Here is a 17,224-nt window from a genome sequence, read left to right as displayed (position 1 = left end):
ATCCATTGAGTCGGTGATGCCATCCAACCATCTCTACTTGTTGCCCCTGTCTCCTCCTGCTCTCAGTCTTTCCCAGCATCAAGGTCTTTTCCAATGAGTTGGTTCTTTGAAATCAAGAATATTTAAGAGAACAAAAAATATCATACAACCAGTGGAATGCACAATGTTTGTCATCCAATCAAAACATACCAGGTATGCAAATCAGGAAAATAAGATTAAAAAGAGAAAAATCAAGAGAAACAAATGCAAAAATGGCAGATGATAGAGCTTCCCCTCCCACACTTAAGCAGTTATAACTGTATTATGTACATTCAAGAAGGTAGAGGAAAGCATCAGTATGCTAAATAGACACAAAAAAGCAAAATGACCCAAGTTGAAGAGATGAAAAATACAACGTCTGAGATGAAAAATATGTTACAATGCAGTTATTAACAGCAGATTAAACCTTGAAAAAAATATATCTGTGTACCTGAAAACACAGAAGTAGAACATCCAAAGCAAGCAGAGAAACTGACTGGAAAAAAGAAAAAAAAAAAATCCATGAATTATGGAACAACTTAAAGTGGCTTAATATGCATGGATTTGGAGTCCCCAACATAGGAAGCAGGAAGGAACAAAAACTTTTTGAAGAAATAATGGTTGAAGTTTTTCCAAATTAAATGAAAATACAGATCCAAAAAGCACCATAAACCCTATGAAGGAAAAATATGAAGAAAATTACACCAAGGGACATCACATTCAAATTGACAGAAACCAATGAGAAAAATATTAACAGGCAAAGAAAAACAATATACTTACAGAGAATCAAAGATAAAAAGTAGAGATTTATCATACATAATAAAACAAGACAGTGAAACAAAACTGCTAAAGCACTAAAACAAAAAGTCAACCTAGAACTTTATACCCAGTGAAAGTATCTTTCAAAAGGCCAAATAAACAATTTTTGAGAGATAAAACAGCTGAAGAATTCATCACTAGCAGACATGCACTACAAGAAATGTTAAAGGAACAAGTTGAGGAAGAAAGTGAATGAGTCCACAGGTAGGAAAGACCTGGACATGACTGAGTGACTGAACAACAATAACAACAAAATAAAACAAGATGGAAATCTGGACATACAACAAAGAGTATCCGAAACAGTAAATATATAGATAAATATAAAAGGCTTTTCTTTTTAAAATCTCTTTAAAGCATAATTAATTGTGCCAAAGCTGGAATAACTTAAGCAACAAATAACGCAGTGCTAGAATAAAATTCACAATATAAAATATCTGTATGCCCATACTGATAAAAATGATTGAATTAAGAAATGGAGAAATTAATCTCCCATACAGAAGAATTTCAGATAAATTACCACTGACTCTCGAACAACATGAGTTTGAATTGTTCAGGTCCACTTATACATGAATTTTTTTTTTTTTACAATAATTAATACTGTAGTACTATACAGTCTGCAGTTGGCTGATCTCACAGATGCAGAACCATGGATAGAGAAAGCCAACTATAAAGTTACAGATGGATTTTCAAGCCCACGAGGTTTAGCACCCTTAAGCCTTGCATTATTCAAGGGTCAACTGTATATAGATACTCCATTTGAAAAGGGAGGCAGCATAATCCCCCACTTCTTAATGAGGGCTGCTCACAATGACTTCCTGCCAAGAGTACAGTATGGAAAGGAGTAGGAAAAGCGACTTCCCAGAAGGGAACCCACAAACAAACTTCAGCCAAGCGATCAAGGTCAACGTCAACAGACATAAACCATGTTGATAATACATATCCTTAATATGATGTGATGAAATGGTATCTAAACTTTGCGATGTTTCTCTCAAAAAGCCATAAAGCCTAATCATGAGAAAAAAGGCAAATCCTAGTACAGCAGTATCCTACAATAAACTTGACTAGAATTCCTCAATTAAAACGGTCATTTCATAATCATAAAGGAGTCAGAGTCATCAAGGACAAGGAAGGGCTAAGAAATTATCACAGCTCAGAAGCCTTCATGGCAAATAAATGGGGAAACAATGGAACAGTGAGAGACTTTATTTTGGGAGACTCCAAAATCACTGCACTTGCTGACTGCAGCCCTGAAATTAAAAGACGCTTGCTTCTTGGAAGAAAAGCTACGACAAACCTAGACAGTATATTAAAAAGAAGAGACATTACATTGCCAACAAAGGTCAGTCTAGTCAATGGGTTTTCCAGTAGTCATGTGTGAATGTGAGCGTTGGACTGTAAAGAAAGCTGAGCGCTGAAGAATTGATGCTTTTGAACTGTGGTGTTGGAGAAGACTCTTGAGAGTCTCTTGGGCTGCAAGGAGATCCAACCAGTCCATCCTAAAGGAAATCAGTCCTAAATATTCATTGGAAGGACTGATGCTGAAGCTGAAACTCCAATCCTTTGGCCACCTGATGTGAAGAACTCACTCACTGGAAAAGACCCTGATGCTGGGAAAGACTGAAGGCAGGAGGAGAAGGGGACAACAGAGGATGAGATGGTTGGATGGCATCACCGAGTCAATGGACATGAGTTTGAGCAAGCTCTGGAGTTGGTGATGGACAGGGAGGCCTGGTGCGCTGCAGTTCATGGGGTCACAAAGAGTCGGACATGACTGAGCGACTGAACTGAACTGAACTGAAGAGAAGCCTAAAGAGACAAAATAACATGGCATCTTGGATCAAAACCCAGAACAGAAAAATACTAAGTAAAAACAAAGGAAATATGAATAGACTATGGACCTGAGTTAGGACAGGAAAGCCTGACATGCTGCAGTCCATGGGGTCACAAAGAGACAGACACAACTTAGCAACTGAACAACAACAAATGGACCCAAGTTAATAATGCATGCTTGCTCAATCACTCAAGTCGTGTCGTGTATGACTCCCTGAGACCCCACTGACTGCAGCCCACCAGGTTCCTCTGTCCATGGAATTCTCTAGGCAAGAACAGTTGAGTGGGTTGCCATTTCCTTCCAATGAACTAATAATAATGTACCAATATCAGTTCATTAATTGTAATAATTATATCATACTAATATAAGATGTTAATAACTGGTCAAACGGTGCAGGGAAGGAGATGGAACATAAGAACTCCTTTTACCACTTGCTCAACTTTTCTATAAATCTAAACTGTTCTTAAAAATAAGTCTATTAAATTTAAAATAGCTAACTGGCTGCTTAAAAGAAAATTAACAGTGTACTGGAAAGGTTATAAGATAAACAGAAATAAAATATATGACAACAACAGCACAAAAACCAGGAGATGAAAGATACAAGTAAACCACTGTAAGATTCTTAAACTATAAGGGAAGAGGTATACTTGAGAATAGACCATGGTAAGTTAAAGATGCATATTGTAAACCCTAGAGCAAACACTAAAAAGGAGAGAGAAAAGTAATATAGCAACTATTAAGGGAAAAAAACAGGTAAAAAGCTGACAGAAGAGATACATTATCGAAAACGAACTCAAATAATGTAAAATGCAGAAATTAGTCAAAACATAAAAAAAAATAACAAAACAAAAAGCAAACAGCTAGATATGAGGCTTACGCACAACCATATCAACAATCACATTAGATGAAAAGGGTTACACAACCCCGAGTAAAAAGCAATGACTATCGGATTGGATAAAAATCATGGCCCAAAAGAAATACACTTTAAATTAAACATAAAGAAACAATTAAGAATAAATGAAAAAAGAATGAAATGAGACTCCATGCCACACTAATGAAAAAAGAGTCCATGCCACACTAATCCCAAAAAACATACTATTAGTATCCAAAAATACAGATTCCAAGATTCCAAAGATTATTACCAAGGATGCTGCTGCTGCTAAGTTGCTTCACTCATGTCCAACTCTGTGCGACCCCATAGACGGCCAGCCCACCAGGCTCCGCTGTCCCTAGGGTTCTCCAGGCAAGAACACTGGAGTGGGTTGCCATTTCCTTCTCCAATGCATGAAAGTGAAAAGTGAAAGTGAAGTCGCTCAGTTGTGTCCGACTCCTAGCAACCCCACGGACTGCAGCCTGCCAAGCTCCTCTGTCCATGGAATTTTTCAGGCAAGAGTACTAGAGTGGGGTGCCATTGCCTTCTCCAATTACCAAGGATAAAAAGGATAATTTCAGAATCATAAAGGAGTCAGTTTAGCAAGAGTACTTACAATCCTAAAAGTTTATGTACCTAAAGAACTTCAAAGTACACGATGAAAAAAACTGACAAAAAATGAAAGTAGCAATAGAAAAAAACAAACATAACGCAGTCCCTCTTTATCCAGTTTCACTCTCTGTAGTTTCAATTACCTGTGATCAACTGAAAATATTAAATGAAAAATTTCAGAAATAAACAATTCATAAGTTTTTAATTGTGTACCATTCTGAGTAGTGTGACAGAATCTTGTGCTGCCACACTCCATCACAACCAGGATTGAATCACACTCTGTCCAGGGTATCAGCCTGTTAGTCACTTAATAGCTGTCTCGATGATAAGATCCACTGTCCGAGTATCTTGAATACATTGTAAAAAACAGTACATACAGGGTTTGGCACTATTCAGTTTCAGGCATCCACTGGGGCCTTGGAATATACCCCTGCAGACAGACCTGGACTAATGTAGCAGGAGCGGAGGCTGCGCGGCACAGGAGCGGTGGTGAGGAGATAGCTCACCTCGAAGGTCAGGAGCAGCGTTCAAGAGGAGACGCCCCACGTCCAAGGTCAGGAGCAGAGGCTGTGAGGAGATTCCCCACAACCAAGGTAAAGAAAACCAAGTAAGACAGCAGGCGCTGAGAGAGGGCATCAGAGAAAACACAATCACAGACAACTAGCCAGTCTGATCACATGGACCAAAGCCCTGTCTAACTCAATGAAAATAAGCCATGCCGTGTGGGGCCACCCAAGACGGACGGGTCATGTGGAGAGGTCTGACAGAATATGGTCCACTGGAAAAGGGAATGGCAAACCACTTCAGTATTCTTGCCTTGAGAACCCCATGAACAGTATAAAAAGACAAAAAGATAGGACACGGATAGATAAACTCCCTAGGTTAGTAGATGCCCAATATGCTACTACTGGAGATCACTGGAGAAATAAATCCAGAAAGAATGAAGGGATGGAGCCAGAGCAAAAACAAAACCCAGTTGTGGATGTGACTGGTGATGGAATCAAATTCCGATGCTGTAAAGAACAATGCTGCATGGGAACCCGGAATGTTAGGTCCATGAATCAAGGCAAATTGGAAGTGGTCAAGCAGGAGATGGCAAGAGTGAACGTCCACATTCTAGGAATCAGTGAACTAAAATGGACTGGAATGGGTGAATTTAACTCAAATGACCATTATATCTACTACTGTGGGCAAGAATCCCTTACAAAAAATGGAGTAGCCACAGTCAACAAAAGAGTCTGAAATGCAGTACTTGGATATAATCTCCGAAAGGACAGAATGATCTCTGTTCATCTCCAAGGGAAACCTTTCAATATCAAGGAAACCCAAGTCTATGCCCCAACCAGTAACACTGAAGCAGCTGAAGTTGAATGGTTCTATGAAGACCTATAAGACCTTTTAGAACTAACACCCAAAAAAGATGTCCTTTTCATTATAGAGGACTGGAATGCAAAAGGAGAAATCAAGAAACACCTGCATTAACAGGCAAATTTGGTTTTGGAGTACAGAATGAACCCGGTCAAGAGAACCCAGCCAAGAGAACACACTGGGTCATAGCAAACACCCTCTTCCAGAAACACAAGACTCTACATGAGGACATCACCAGATGACCAACACTGAAATCAAATTGATTATATTCTTTGCAGCCAAAGATAGAGAAGCTCTATACAATCACCAAAAACAAGCCTGGGAGCTGACTGTGACTCAGACCATCAACTCCTTATTGCCAAATTCAGACTTAAATTGAAGAAAGTAGGAAAAACCACTAGACCATTCAGGTATGACCTAAATCAAATCCCTAACAGTTATACAGTGGAAGTGAGAAATAGATTTAAGGCACTAGATCTGATAAACAGAATGCCTGATGAACTATGGACAGAGTTTCATGACATTGTACAGGAGACAGGGATCAACACCAGCCCCAAGAAAAAGAAATGCAAAAAAGCAAAATGACTGTCTGAGGGGGCCTTACAAATAGCTGTGAAAAGAAGAGAAGGGAAAAGCAAAGGAGAAAAGGAAAGATACACCCCATCTGAATGCAGAGTTCCAAAGAATAGCAAGGAGAGATAAGAGCCTTCCACAGCAATCAATGCAAAGAAATAGAGGAAAACAATAGAATGGGAAAGGCTAGAGATCTCTTCATGGAGAAGGCAATGGCACCCCACTCCAGTACTCTTGCCTGGAAAGGAAAATTCCATGGACAGAGGAGCCTGGTAGGCTGCGGTCCATGGAGTCGCTAAGAGTCGGACACAACTGAGCGACTTTCACTTTCACATTTCACTTTCATGCATTGGAGAAGGAAATGGCAACCCACTCCAGTGTTTTGGCCTGGAGAATCCCAGGGAAGGGGAGCCTGGTGGGCTGCCATCTACGGGGTTGCACAGAGTTGGACACGACTGAAGTGACTTAGCAGCAGCAGTAGAGATCTCTCCAAAAAAATTAGAGATACCAAGGGAACATTTCATGCAAATATGGGTTCAATAAAGGACAGAAATGGCATAGACCTAACAGAAACAGAAGATATTAAGAAGAGGTGGCAAGAATACACAGAAGAAATGTACAAAAAAGATCTTCACAACCCAGATAATCATGATGGTGTGATTACTCACCTAGAGCCAGACATCCTGGAATGTGCAGTCAAGCAGGCCTTAGGCAGCATCACTACAAACAAAGCTAGTGGAGGTGATGGAATTCCAGTTGAGCTATTTCAAATCCTAAAAGATGACGCTGTGAAACTGCTGCACTCAATACATCAGGAAATTTGAAAAACTCAGCAGGGGCCACAGGACTGGAAAAGGTCAGTTTTCATTCCAATCCCAAAGAGCAATGTCAAAGAATGCTCAAACTACCACACAATTGCACTCATCTCACATGCTAGTAAAGTAATGCTCAAAATTCTCCATGCCAGGCTTCAGCAATATGTGAATCATGAACTCCCAGATGTTCAAGCTGGTTTTAGAATAGGCAGAGGAAACAGAGAGCAAATTGCAAACATTCACTGGATCATCGAAAAAGCAAGAGAGTTTCAGAAAAAACATCTATTTCTGCTTTATTGACTATGCTAAAGCCTTTGACTGTGTGGATCACAACAAACTGTGGAAAATTCTGAAAGAGATGGGAATACCAGACCACCTGACCTCCCTCTTGAGAAACCCGTATACAGGTCAAGAAGCAACAGTTAGAACTGGACATGGAACAACAGACTGGTTCCAAATAGGAAAAGGAGTATGTCAAGGCTATATATTGTCACTCTGCTTATTTAACTCATATGCAGAGTACATCATGTGAAATGCTGGGCTGGAAAAAGCACAAGCTGGAATCAAGATTGCCAGGAGAAATATCAATAACCTCAGATATGCAGATGACACCACACTTATGGCGGAAAGTGAAGAGGAACTAAAAAGCCTCTTGATGAAAGAGAAAGAGGAGAGTGAAAAAATTGGCTTAAAGCTCAACATTCAGAAAAATAAGATCATAGCATTCAGTCCCATCACTTAATGGCAAATAGATGGGGAAACAGTGGAAACAGTGGGAGACTAATTTTGTTGGACTCCAAAATCACTGCAGATGGTGACTGCAGTCACGAAATTAAAAGACGCTTACTCCTTGGAAAGAAAGTTATGACCAACCTGGATAGCATATTAAAAAGCAGAGACATTACATTGCCAACAAAGGTCAGTCTAGTCAAGGCTATGTGTTTTCTATTGGTCATGCATGGATGTGAGAGTTGGACTGTGAAGAAAGCTGAGCACCGAAAAATTGATGCTTTTGAACTGTGGTGTTGGAGGAGACTCTTGAGAGTCCTTTGGACTGTAAGGAGATCCAACCAGTCCATCCTAACGATCAGTCCTGGATGTTCATTGGAAGGACTGATGCTGAAGCTGAAACTCCAATACCTTGGCCACCTGATGCGAAGAACTGACTCAGTGGAAAAGACACTGATGCTGGGAAGGATTGGGGGCAGGAGGAGAAGGGGACGACAGAAGATGAGATGGCTGGATGACATCACCGATTAGATGGACATGAGTTTGAGTAAACTCCGGGAGTTGGTGATGGACAGGGAGGCCTGGTGTGCTGTGATTCATGGGGTTGCAAAGAGTTGGACACAACTGAGCGGCTGAACTGAACTGAATAATATTATTTATATGATATAAATTCTTTTAAATTTATTGGATCTCACTTTATGGTATAGAATATGGTTTATTTTGGTCAATGTTCTGTGTATACTTGGAAAGAATGTATATTATGCTGCTGTTGGGTAGAGTGTTCTATAAATGTCAGGTCAGATTGGTTCATAATGCTATTCAGGTTTTGTATATCCTTACTGAGTTTCTGTAGTTGCTCAGCTAATGAAAGGGGGTATTGAAATTTCCAACTATATTCAGTTCGTTCAGTCGCTCAGTCTTGTCCAACTGTTTGCATGCCCACTGAATCGTGATGCCATCCAACCATCTCATTCTCTGCCATCCCCTTCTCCTCCTGCCCTCAATCTTTCCCAGCATCGAGGTCTTTTCAAATGAGTCAGCTCTTCACATCAGGTGGCCAAAGGAGTTTCAGCTTCAACATCAGTCCTTCAAATGAACACCCAGGACTGATCTCCTTTAGGATGGACTGGTTGGATCTCCTTACAGTCCAAAGGACTCTCAAGAGTCTCCTCCAACACCACAGTTCAAAAGCATCAATTTTTCGGTGCTCAGCTTTCTTCACAGTCCAACTCTCACATCCATGCATGACCAATAGAAAACACATAGCCTTGACTAGACTGACCTTTGTTGGCAATGTAATGTCTCTGCTTTTTAATATGCTATCCAGGTTGGTCATAACTTTCTTTCCAAGGAGTAAGCGTCTTTTAATTTCATGATTCTGCAGTCACCATCTGCAGTGATTTTGGAGCCCAACAAAATTAGTCTCCCACTGTTTCCACTGTTTCCCCATCTATTTGCATGAAGTGATGGGACCGGATGCCATGATCTTATTTTTCTGAATGTTGAGCTTTAAGCCAACTTTTTCACTCTCCTCTTTCACTTTCATCAAGAGGCTTTTTAGTTCCTCTTCACTTTCCGCCATAAGTGTGGTGTCATCTGCATATCTGAGGTTATTGATATTTCTCCTGGCAATCTTGATTCCAGCTTGTGCTTTTTCCAGCCCAGCGTTTCTCATGATGTACTCCGCATATAAGTTAAACAAGTAGGGTAACAATATAGATTCTTGACGTACGCCTTTTCCTATTTGGAACCAGTCTGTTGTTCCATGTCCAGTTCTAACTGTTGCTTCCTGACCCTCATATAGGTTTCTCAAGAGGCAGGTCAGGTGGTCTGGTATTCCCATCTCTTTCAGAATTTTCCACAGTTTGTTGTGATCCACACAGTCAAAGGCTTTGGCATAGTCAATAAAGCAGAAATAGATGTTTTTCTGGAACTCTCTTGCTTTTTCATATTATATCTACACTATAAAAGAAAAAGGTCTCATTATCAATGACCTAATCATCCACCTAAACAAATTAGGAAATTAAGATCAGGAATCAATGAAACAGACATAGAAAATACCAGAGAAAAATCAAAAATCAAAGTAGGTTCTCTGTAGAGATCAGTAAAACTTATAGGTCTCTATCCAAATCCATCAGGAAAATGAAGAGAGAGACATACAAAATACCAACATCTGGAATGGGCATGAGAGCTATCCATATAGTAAATTCATAATTTCTTTGCCACTTCTACCTTAAAGCATTGGTGCCTCATCTCCTTTTAAATATGGATCAGATTTGAGACCTTGCTTCTAACAAACAGAATAAAACAGAAGTAAATGTGTAACTTTCCAGGCTGGGAGAGAAAAAGCACGGTGCAGCTTTCTGCTAACTTCTCTGTTTTACCAGTCACTCAGGGGGAAGACAGCTGCCCTGCTGTGATGACAATTAAACATCACTATGAGAGGTAGACATGGTGAGGGACTGAGGCCTCTATCAATAGCAGTAAAAAATCGAGGCCTCTAATCTACAGCTGTGTGAATAAGCAATATTGGCAGCAAAATTTTTTAGCTCTAGTCAAGTCTTTAGATAAACAGACATCCTGGCCAACATCTTCACTGCAATCTCAGGAGAAACACTGATCCAAGATCATCCAGCTGAGTCACATCCAAATTCCTGATCCACAGAAAAGGTGAGATAATTTAATGTCTGTTGTTTTAAGGCACTAAGGTGTGGAACAGTCATATAGAGCAAAAAGTAACCAAAATAGGGAGCATCATTACAGATCCCAAAGCCATTAAAAGTATAATAAGAGAATATTATAAACTTTTAAACCAAGAAATTCAAAAATCTAGATGAAAATCCTCAAAAGCAACAAACTACCAAAGCTAACACAAGGGGAGATAAAGAACCTGATAACAGAAAAAACACCTTTTAATCACACACAGATCACCCACAAATAAATATTTTATTTTTACAAACATCACTGTTTATTCACAGTGCAATAAAACCAGAAAAAACAAATTAAAATGAAAAAAGACATGCCATGAGAAAATTTTTAGATATTCTATTAAATAACTTCCGGTCAGGGGAACTACAAATTAAAACTAAGTTCTAAAAAATAAAACATAGATGTCAGCATCTACAGGATACCTTTAAAACTGTAATGAGGGGACAATGCAAATTGTTAAAAACACATCAAAGAAAAATATTCTCTCACTGGTCAAATCTGGGATAATTTAAACATCAAATAGGAAAGGATTATAATCCATTAGATAAACTACTTTTAAAATCCATAAGCCTGATATAAATAAATGGCAAAGGGAAAGTCACTTTATCACAGAATGCCAATTAATAAATATAGAAGAAAGAAAATCATTATTGGGAAACCTCAATTAACTGATTGGAACAATAGTCAACGGCTGCTACAATGGAAGTGGGGGGGAGGGAGAAGAGTTTGACGTCTCAAAGTAGCTTCCTCTAAGTTCTTAATAATTACAAGAGGAAAATCTGGCAGATGCCACCTTAAACCTGTGATCAGAGATAACATCATCAATAATGAGACCTGCTGACATCCCATGCCCTAAAAAGGACAGGAAATTCTTTCTGGGGCATATGTGTCAGAACTGCATAACCTGAACTTAACGATGAGCAGAGTCAAATCTAAATGAGGGACATTCTCCCTAATGACCAGCCTGTACCCCAAAAATGTCAAGTTCATGAAAAACAAAGGAAGACTAAGGAACTACTCCAGATTAAAGAGACAGGACAACTAAATGTAATGTGACATTTTACATCGGATGGTTAGGGGCCGGGAAGGGGTATAAAAAACGTTAAGTGGCAACAGTAACAAAATCTGAATTTGGACTTCAGATTAGATAATGGTATTTTATGATAATTAAATTTTCTGATTTTGATAATGGTACTGAGGCTATGTTATAGGTGTGTCCTTGTTGTCATGAAATACACACTTAAGTATTCAGGAATAAAGGAGCACTGTGTCTGCAACTTAATCTCAAACTGTTCAGGGATATGATGTGTGTACACACCCACCCACATACACAGACTCAGAATAAGTCAAATGAGGCAAATAGAAAATGGTGAATCTCCTCAAATGTACACACAAATTTTTCCTACATCCTTGTTATTTTTCTGTACATTTGAAATTATATACAAGACAAACATTTTTAGAAAAAACAAGCTCCACCAAAACAAAACAATGTTAAATAAGATCTTCAGGTTAGGATTTCAACAAGCTGCTTAAGCCAAGTAAAATGAAAATTGTAACTATAAGCAAGGATCCTAATAAAATTTCATCTAATCTGACTACTGATGGCTACATGTTTTCTAAGAAGCTTCAGCAGATTCACGCAATACCTCTTCAACTTTTCTAAATGTTGTGAAAGTTTTCAACTCCATAATTCAAGACCAATACTTCCAACCGGGGAAGGAAAAGGTGGATTAACTTTATTCCAGAAGTAACAACGAAATTTAACCTTTCGTGATGAAATCTACTTTCTGTGATGGTAACAATGAATTTGAAAACAAATGAAGTTCAAGTGTATGGTCTATAATCTTTTCTTAAAATTAGGATTAGTTCTACACCTAATATTCTTAGGAATAGGTAAAATTTTCATTTAGCATGTGAATTTAAATAATTCACTCAATATTCTTGATAGTGTTTTGAGGAAACTTCAAAACATGTGATTCCTAGAACATGGCCCCTTATCCTCAAAAAATATGTGCGCTGGTTGGGGAGAGGGCAAAATGTTGAATTTGTCCAGAAAGCAAAGTCTATACTCAGAATTCTAACCTAAGGTAGCTTGGTAGAGGAGGAAAACCTACGAGTGGAATTAGATATACTGAGTTTAAAGGAGTCTGTTGCGATCAAGGACAAGTAACTTAATCCCCCCCAATTCCCCATGCTGTGATTTACTACTATAAAACGAGATTTTTTTTTTAATTCCTGCTTCAAAAGGCTGAGGATTAGGCGAGATATTGTAGTTGGAAAGTGCTTTGTAAACTTCAAAGCCCTACACGTGTTTACTAGGTGTAATAAACTCCACAAGAGAGGCCACTTGGAATCGGCAAAGATAATTCGGTTGTCATGAGTTCCTACGAAATACCGCAACTGGATGTGCTCTGGTACACTGGACTTGGCAGAGAGTCAAAATGAGGTTCTCCTCAAAAATGCTCTTTCTGCAGGAAATACCAATATAACGAGCGAGCGCAGACACCCCTCTGAATGGCCTCCGACCTTCGCGGCGGTGGGGGAATGTTAAGCATCGCGGCAAGCAAAAACTGACCAATTTTTTCAAAACTTGAAACGTGCGACCGACGCTAACTTAGGAGCCAGGCAGAGAGGGGCGGGGCCGAGGGGGCGTGGCCCGCAGCCGGTTCCCCTCCCCCCCGCCCCACTCCCGCCGCGCGCGCGGACCTGCTAGCGTCTCCTGCGGGCGGCCACCCCGGCCCTGGCGTGTAACCGGCGACGAGGAACGGGTTTCCAGCAACAGCCCACAATTCTCAAACTTCTACTCTCCGAGGAGCCCTCGCGGGCTACCCTTCTCAAAAACCACAAGTCCGAGTCCCCTAACCCTCAGGTCACAGACTTCCAGGACCCGGGCTGCGCCGCCAAAGGAAAGCTCTCCGAGAGAAAGAGCACCAGCCGGGCGAGTACCTGAGCCGAAATGAAGCCTTCATACACGGTTTTCGCCCGGTTCTGGGGCAGAAAGAGCGGAAACTGGCGCAGCAGGGTCGCTTCCGTCTCCGCCATAGCTCGCGGTCCGTGGAAACGTCTGGGTACCGGCGGCCGCTGGTCCCGCACATGCGCAGTTCTGCCTGCGCCTGGGGCGCCGAGAGACGTACGCCCGCGCGTTTGGCGGGAAGTCTCGAGCTTTCCGTGGGCAAAAATGAAGGTCCGGTGGTAGTCGGGATGCCTGGGCTCAGCTCCAGCCACAGTAAATTCGGCTCAGCAGGAAGCAGCATTGGCCCCAACGCGAGGCAGGAGGGAAGACTGTTCGCTGAACCTGACCGAACCTGATCACACTAGCTTTGATTGTCCCAAGAACCGGGTTGGATGTTTCTATTAATCCAGACTCAAGTCAACACCAGGCTTCTGGTGCATTGCAGAAGGGAAAATTGCTGATGGACTTGAGGAACCGAATTTAATTTTTCTTTAACAACCCTCTCTATGTGCCGTGCTGAGTCACTTAAGTCATGTCACTTAAGTAGGACCAACACAACGATTATGTGACCCTATGGACTGTGGCCAGCCAGGCTTCTCTGTCCGTGGGATTCTCCGGGCAAGGATACTGGTATACATATTTCTAACTCAGGAATGGTAATTATCCATTCCCTTTTTTTTTTTAAACTAGGGGGTGATTAAATAAGGAACCTAATGTTTACTGCACAGTTATTTGATTTCAATCAATATTCAATGCAGTATTCAATATTGCAATCAATTCAATCAATATTCAGTCAATTCTTTATTCAATATTGTATTTTTGAACCCTTGTATTTGCTAAACGTCATTGTAATAGGCTACAGGTTGTGCAAAATGAGTAAGATTCACACCCAAACATTTTGATTGCCCTCAAAATCGGATGAGACTTCTTCAAGATTCTTAGTTTGACAAGAATTATAAGTTTTCTGGATACTTAGAGAAAAACAAGAATGTTAGCAGTGTAAATATAAATTACTCTAAAGCAGTGGCTTTCCAAAGTTCCCGGATCCATTAGCATCATCTGGGAAATTTTACATCACCTTTACAGAAAGGCAAATTCTCACCCCTCTGTCTCAGACCTAGGGTATCCTAAACTCTGAGAGTGACGTCCAATCATCTGTGTTACAACAAGCCCTCGAGGTACTATATTGCACAGGCTAAAGTTAGAGAATCTCTCAGAGGCATGGCATGCCATCCACTCAGTTATGCAATTCATTTATTAAAGATGACAGGCTACAAGTTTTGTGAGGGGCATAAAGTGAAGGTAGTTAAAACAGTAGGACCGACACAAAGATTATTATCACGTATAGTCACTGCCTTCAAGGACTTATGAGTTAAAACATTTGCTGTTACCAAGGATTTCCCTGGTCCAGTAGCTGAGACTCCTCCCTCCCAATGCAGGGTTAGGGTTAGGTTTGATCCGGTTTTCTGGTCAGGGAACTAGATCCCACATGCTTAAACTAAGACCCAGAGCAGCCAAATAAGTAAATAAATAATTTTTTTTAAAAAGCATTTGCTGTTTCCAGTATTTCAAACTTCTCCACCACCCCAACCACCACGTTTCCCATGGAACTTCTGCCCTTTAAGGCTTTCTCAACTGCTACCTTTTTTTGGAAACCTTTTCTTAATTGAAAATTATTGCTTTCCCTAATCACTTGGTATATTTCTTGGTACACTGTAGGTGTTCATTAACTATTTACTAAAATGTTAATTAATATCCAGTAGTCCTATAGACAGATTACAAATAAGTATTATGAAAATTCAGAAGAATTAAGGAACTTTTCACAAAATATTTAAGTTGGTTTCCATTTATTATAATAATCATAATAGTAATGCATAGCACTATTATAGACTATCTGATTTATTTAAATTATACTAAAACTAGCATGTATAAAGTACTTTCATATTTTATTTAGATTTTATGGTAGTGTTCTTTAGATATGTATTTTTTATAATGTCTGTTTTGTATGCGAGTAAACAGATTCAGAGATATTAAATAAGTTGCTTAATATAGTAACTTAGTGACTTGTATAATGAAGATTAAATTCCAGTGTTCTAAATTTTAGATTCAATAAAATCTCCATTAAATCAGCACAGATGCACTGCCCATCATGAAACTCAGAAGAAGTTAATCTAAAGTTGTTAATGACTCATGTTAGCTGTGGGGTTTCAGGAGTTTAATTTTGATAGTTTGATAATGGATTTACCAAAATACTATATTCCTTCTGAATATAATCATAACATTTTCTACCTACAATCCTCATATGTGAGAAAATAGCCTAAGAACATTTTGTCCAGCAGATTCCTTAGGAACTAAAGTTTTTCCATTAAAGCAGCCTTGAAGAGTTTATACTACAGCACCCTCATTACACAGATTAGAGAAATGAAGTCCAGAAAATGTACTGTCCTTAGTTATTATTATATTTTATTTATTAGCTTATTATCATATATTTGTTAATACCTAAATATCTTTGGTTTCCTGTTATCACGTATTCACAAAGGACTTTCTGGACTTAGAAACTTCTGGAAACTTCCTAAATATCAGTTGACTCTTCCATGAACAGCAATTACTTGTCCAGACAAGCTATCTTTATTACACTCACTCCTACCACCGATGCGCTGAACTGTGCAGTTAATAGCCACACTGTTGCTTCCTTGCCTCTGAATCCTCATAATCAACCACAGATTTAGACATTTTCACAAGATTTATTGTTAGGTATCATCTTAGTCCTTAAGGAAAAGATACCCAACTTCAACTACCCATTCATGGTAGTCAAATTTGTAATTGAGTGTTCTATATTGATAACGTCTGTCTGAGGAATCCAACCATCAGAGAACAAGGAGAGATAGCATATGAGGTTTTTTTAATTCAATGAGTCAATCATTCTCTTCAGGTGTTCAAGATTAAGTGCTGGCTCTCACTATCACCAATTTGTATGTGATATGCTAGGACCATTGTTTACATGTAGCCCAGTCTAAAACAGTCACCCTCAAATTCACAGGGAATACTCAATATGTTTAAAAATCAGAAAGACAGTGAATTATCACTCTAACAAACTTCATGCAGACCCTCACCAAAGTTCAGGCTCTTCAAGATGTCCTAGGCATGACTTCTTTTACATCATGCTTAGTTGGTAAGTCATGCCCAACTCTTTGCAACCCCAAGGACTGTAGCCCTCCAGGTTACTTTGTCCATGGAATTTCCCAGGCAAGAATACTAGAGTGGGTCGTGACTTCTTATATATTCTGCTGCAAGAATTAGTAATTAAATGATATTTCTTGGGGAAGAACTATATGTCCTAACATAGAAAAATCTGAAAACATTCTCATGATTGAAAAATACAAGTTCCAGAATAACATGTTTACTACTATACCATTTATGTTTAAATAAACTCAGTATATTTTTAGCAATGGTTACTTTTGGGGCAAGAGATAGGCAATAAGGAATGGGGGCGATGGCCTGGGGAGACTTTCTCCTTATCTGTAATATTAAAACACTTTACAATTTTAAGTTAAAATTTTGTCTTAAAATTTTAAGCACTTGTACCATTCTAATTAGGGTCTATCACTATTTTATTGCCCAAATTTTCAGCTTTGTCCCATGTGTTTCTTCTCCCAGTTCCTGTGAGTATAGAAGTAGGCTGCCAACCATTGACATTAGTGAGAATAATAAGGGAGAGTTTGCTTGAGAGTATTGAAGAAAGATGGTAAGAATGTTGGGAAACGTCAACATTAAGGAAGAATGGTGTGGAACAGCCATGTAAGAGCCCTCTAGGTTGGTGGCGAAAATGATGGAGTAGAAAGACCCTGAGCTTACATCCTCCCATGGGCACACAAAAATGACAAGTATTTACAGAGCAGTTTCCTATGAGAACAACCTGAAAACTA

The 17,224-nt window shown here is 39.5% G+C and overlaps 1 protein-coding gene across 2 annotated transcripts in view; it reads right to left on the bottom strand.

The window, feature by feature from the left end:
• Positions 1–13,447, bottom strand: part of FANCL (FA complementation group L) — an 83,365-nt gene extending 69,918 nt beyond the window's left edge. For both annotated transcript variants that reach the window (XM_065929243.1, XM_065929244.1), the window contains exon 1: positions 13,292–13,447. In XM_065929243.1, the coding sequence (XP_065785315.1) occupies positions 13,292–13,387 (96 nt within the window). In that variant the 5' untranslated portion in view covers positions 13,388–13,447. The remainder of the gene's footprint in view (positions 1–13,291) is intronic.
• Between the last annotated feature and the right edge of the window lie 3,777 nt (positions 13,448–17,224).

Source organism: Muntiacus reevesi, chromosome 3, assembly GCF_963930625.1.
Source record: "Muntiacus reevesi chromosome 3, mMunRee1.1, whole genome shotgun sequence".
Lineage (NCBI taxonomy): Eukaryota > Metazoa > Chordata > Mammalia > Artiodactyla > Cervidae > Muntiacus > Muntiacus reevesi.
The sequence above is the reverse complement of the archived record's forward strand: the minus strand, read 5'-3'. Positions and strand labels throughout refer to the sequence as shown.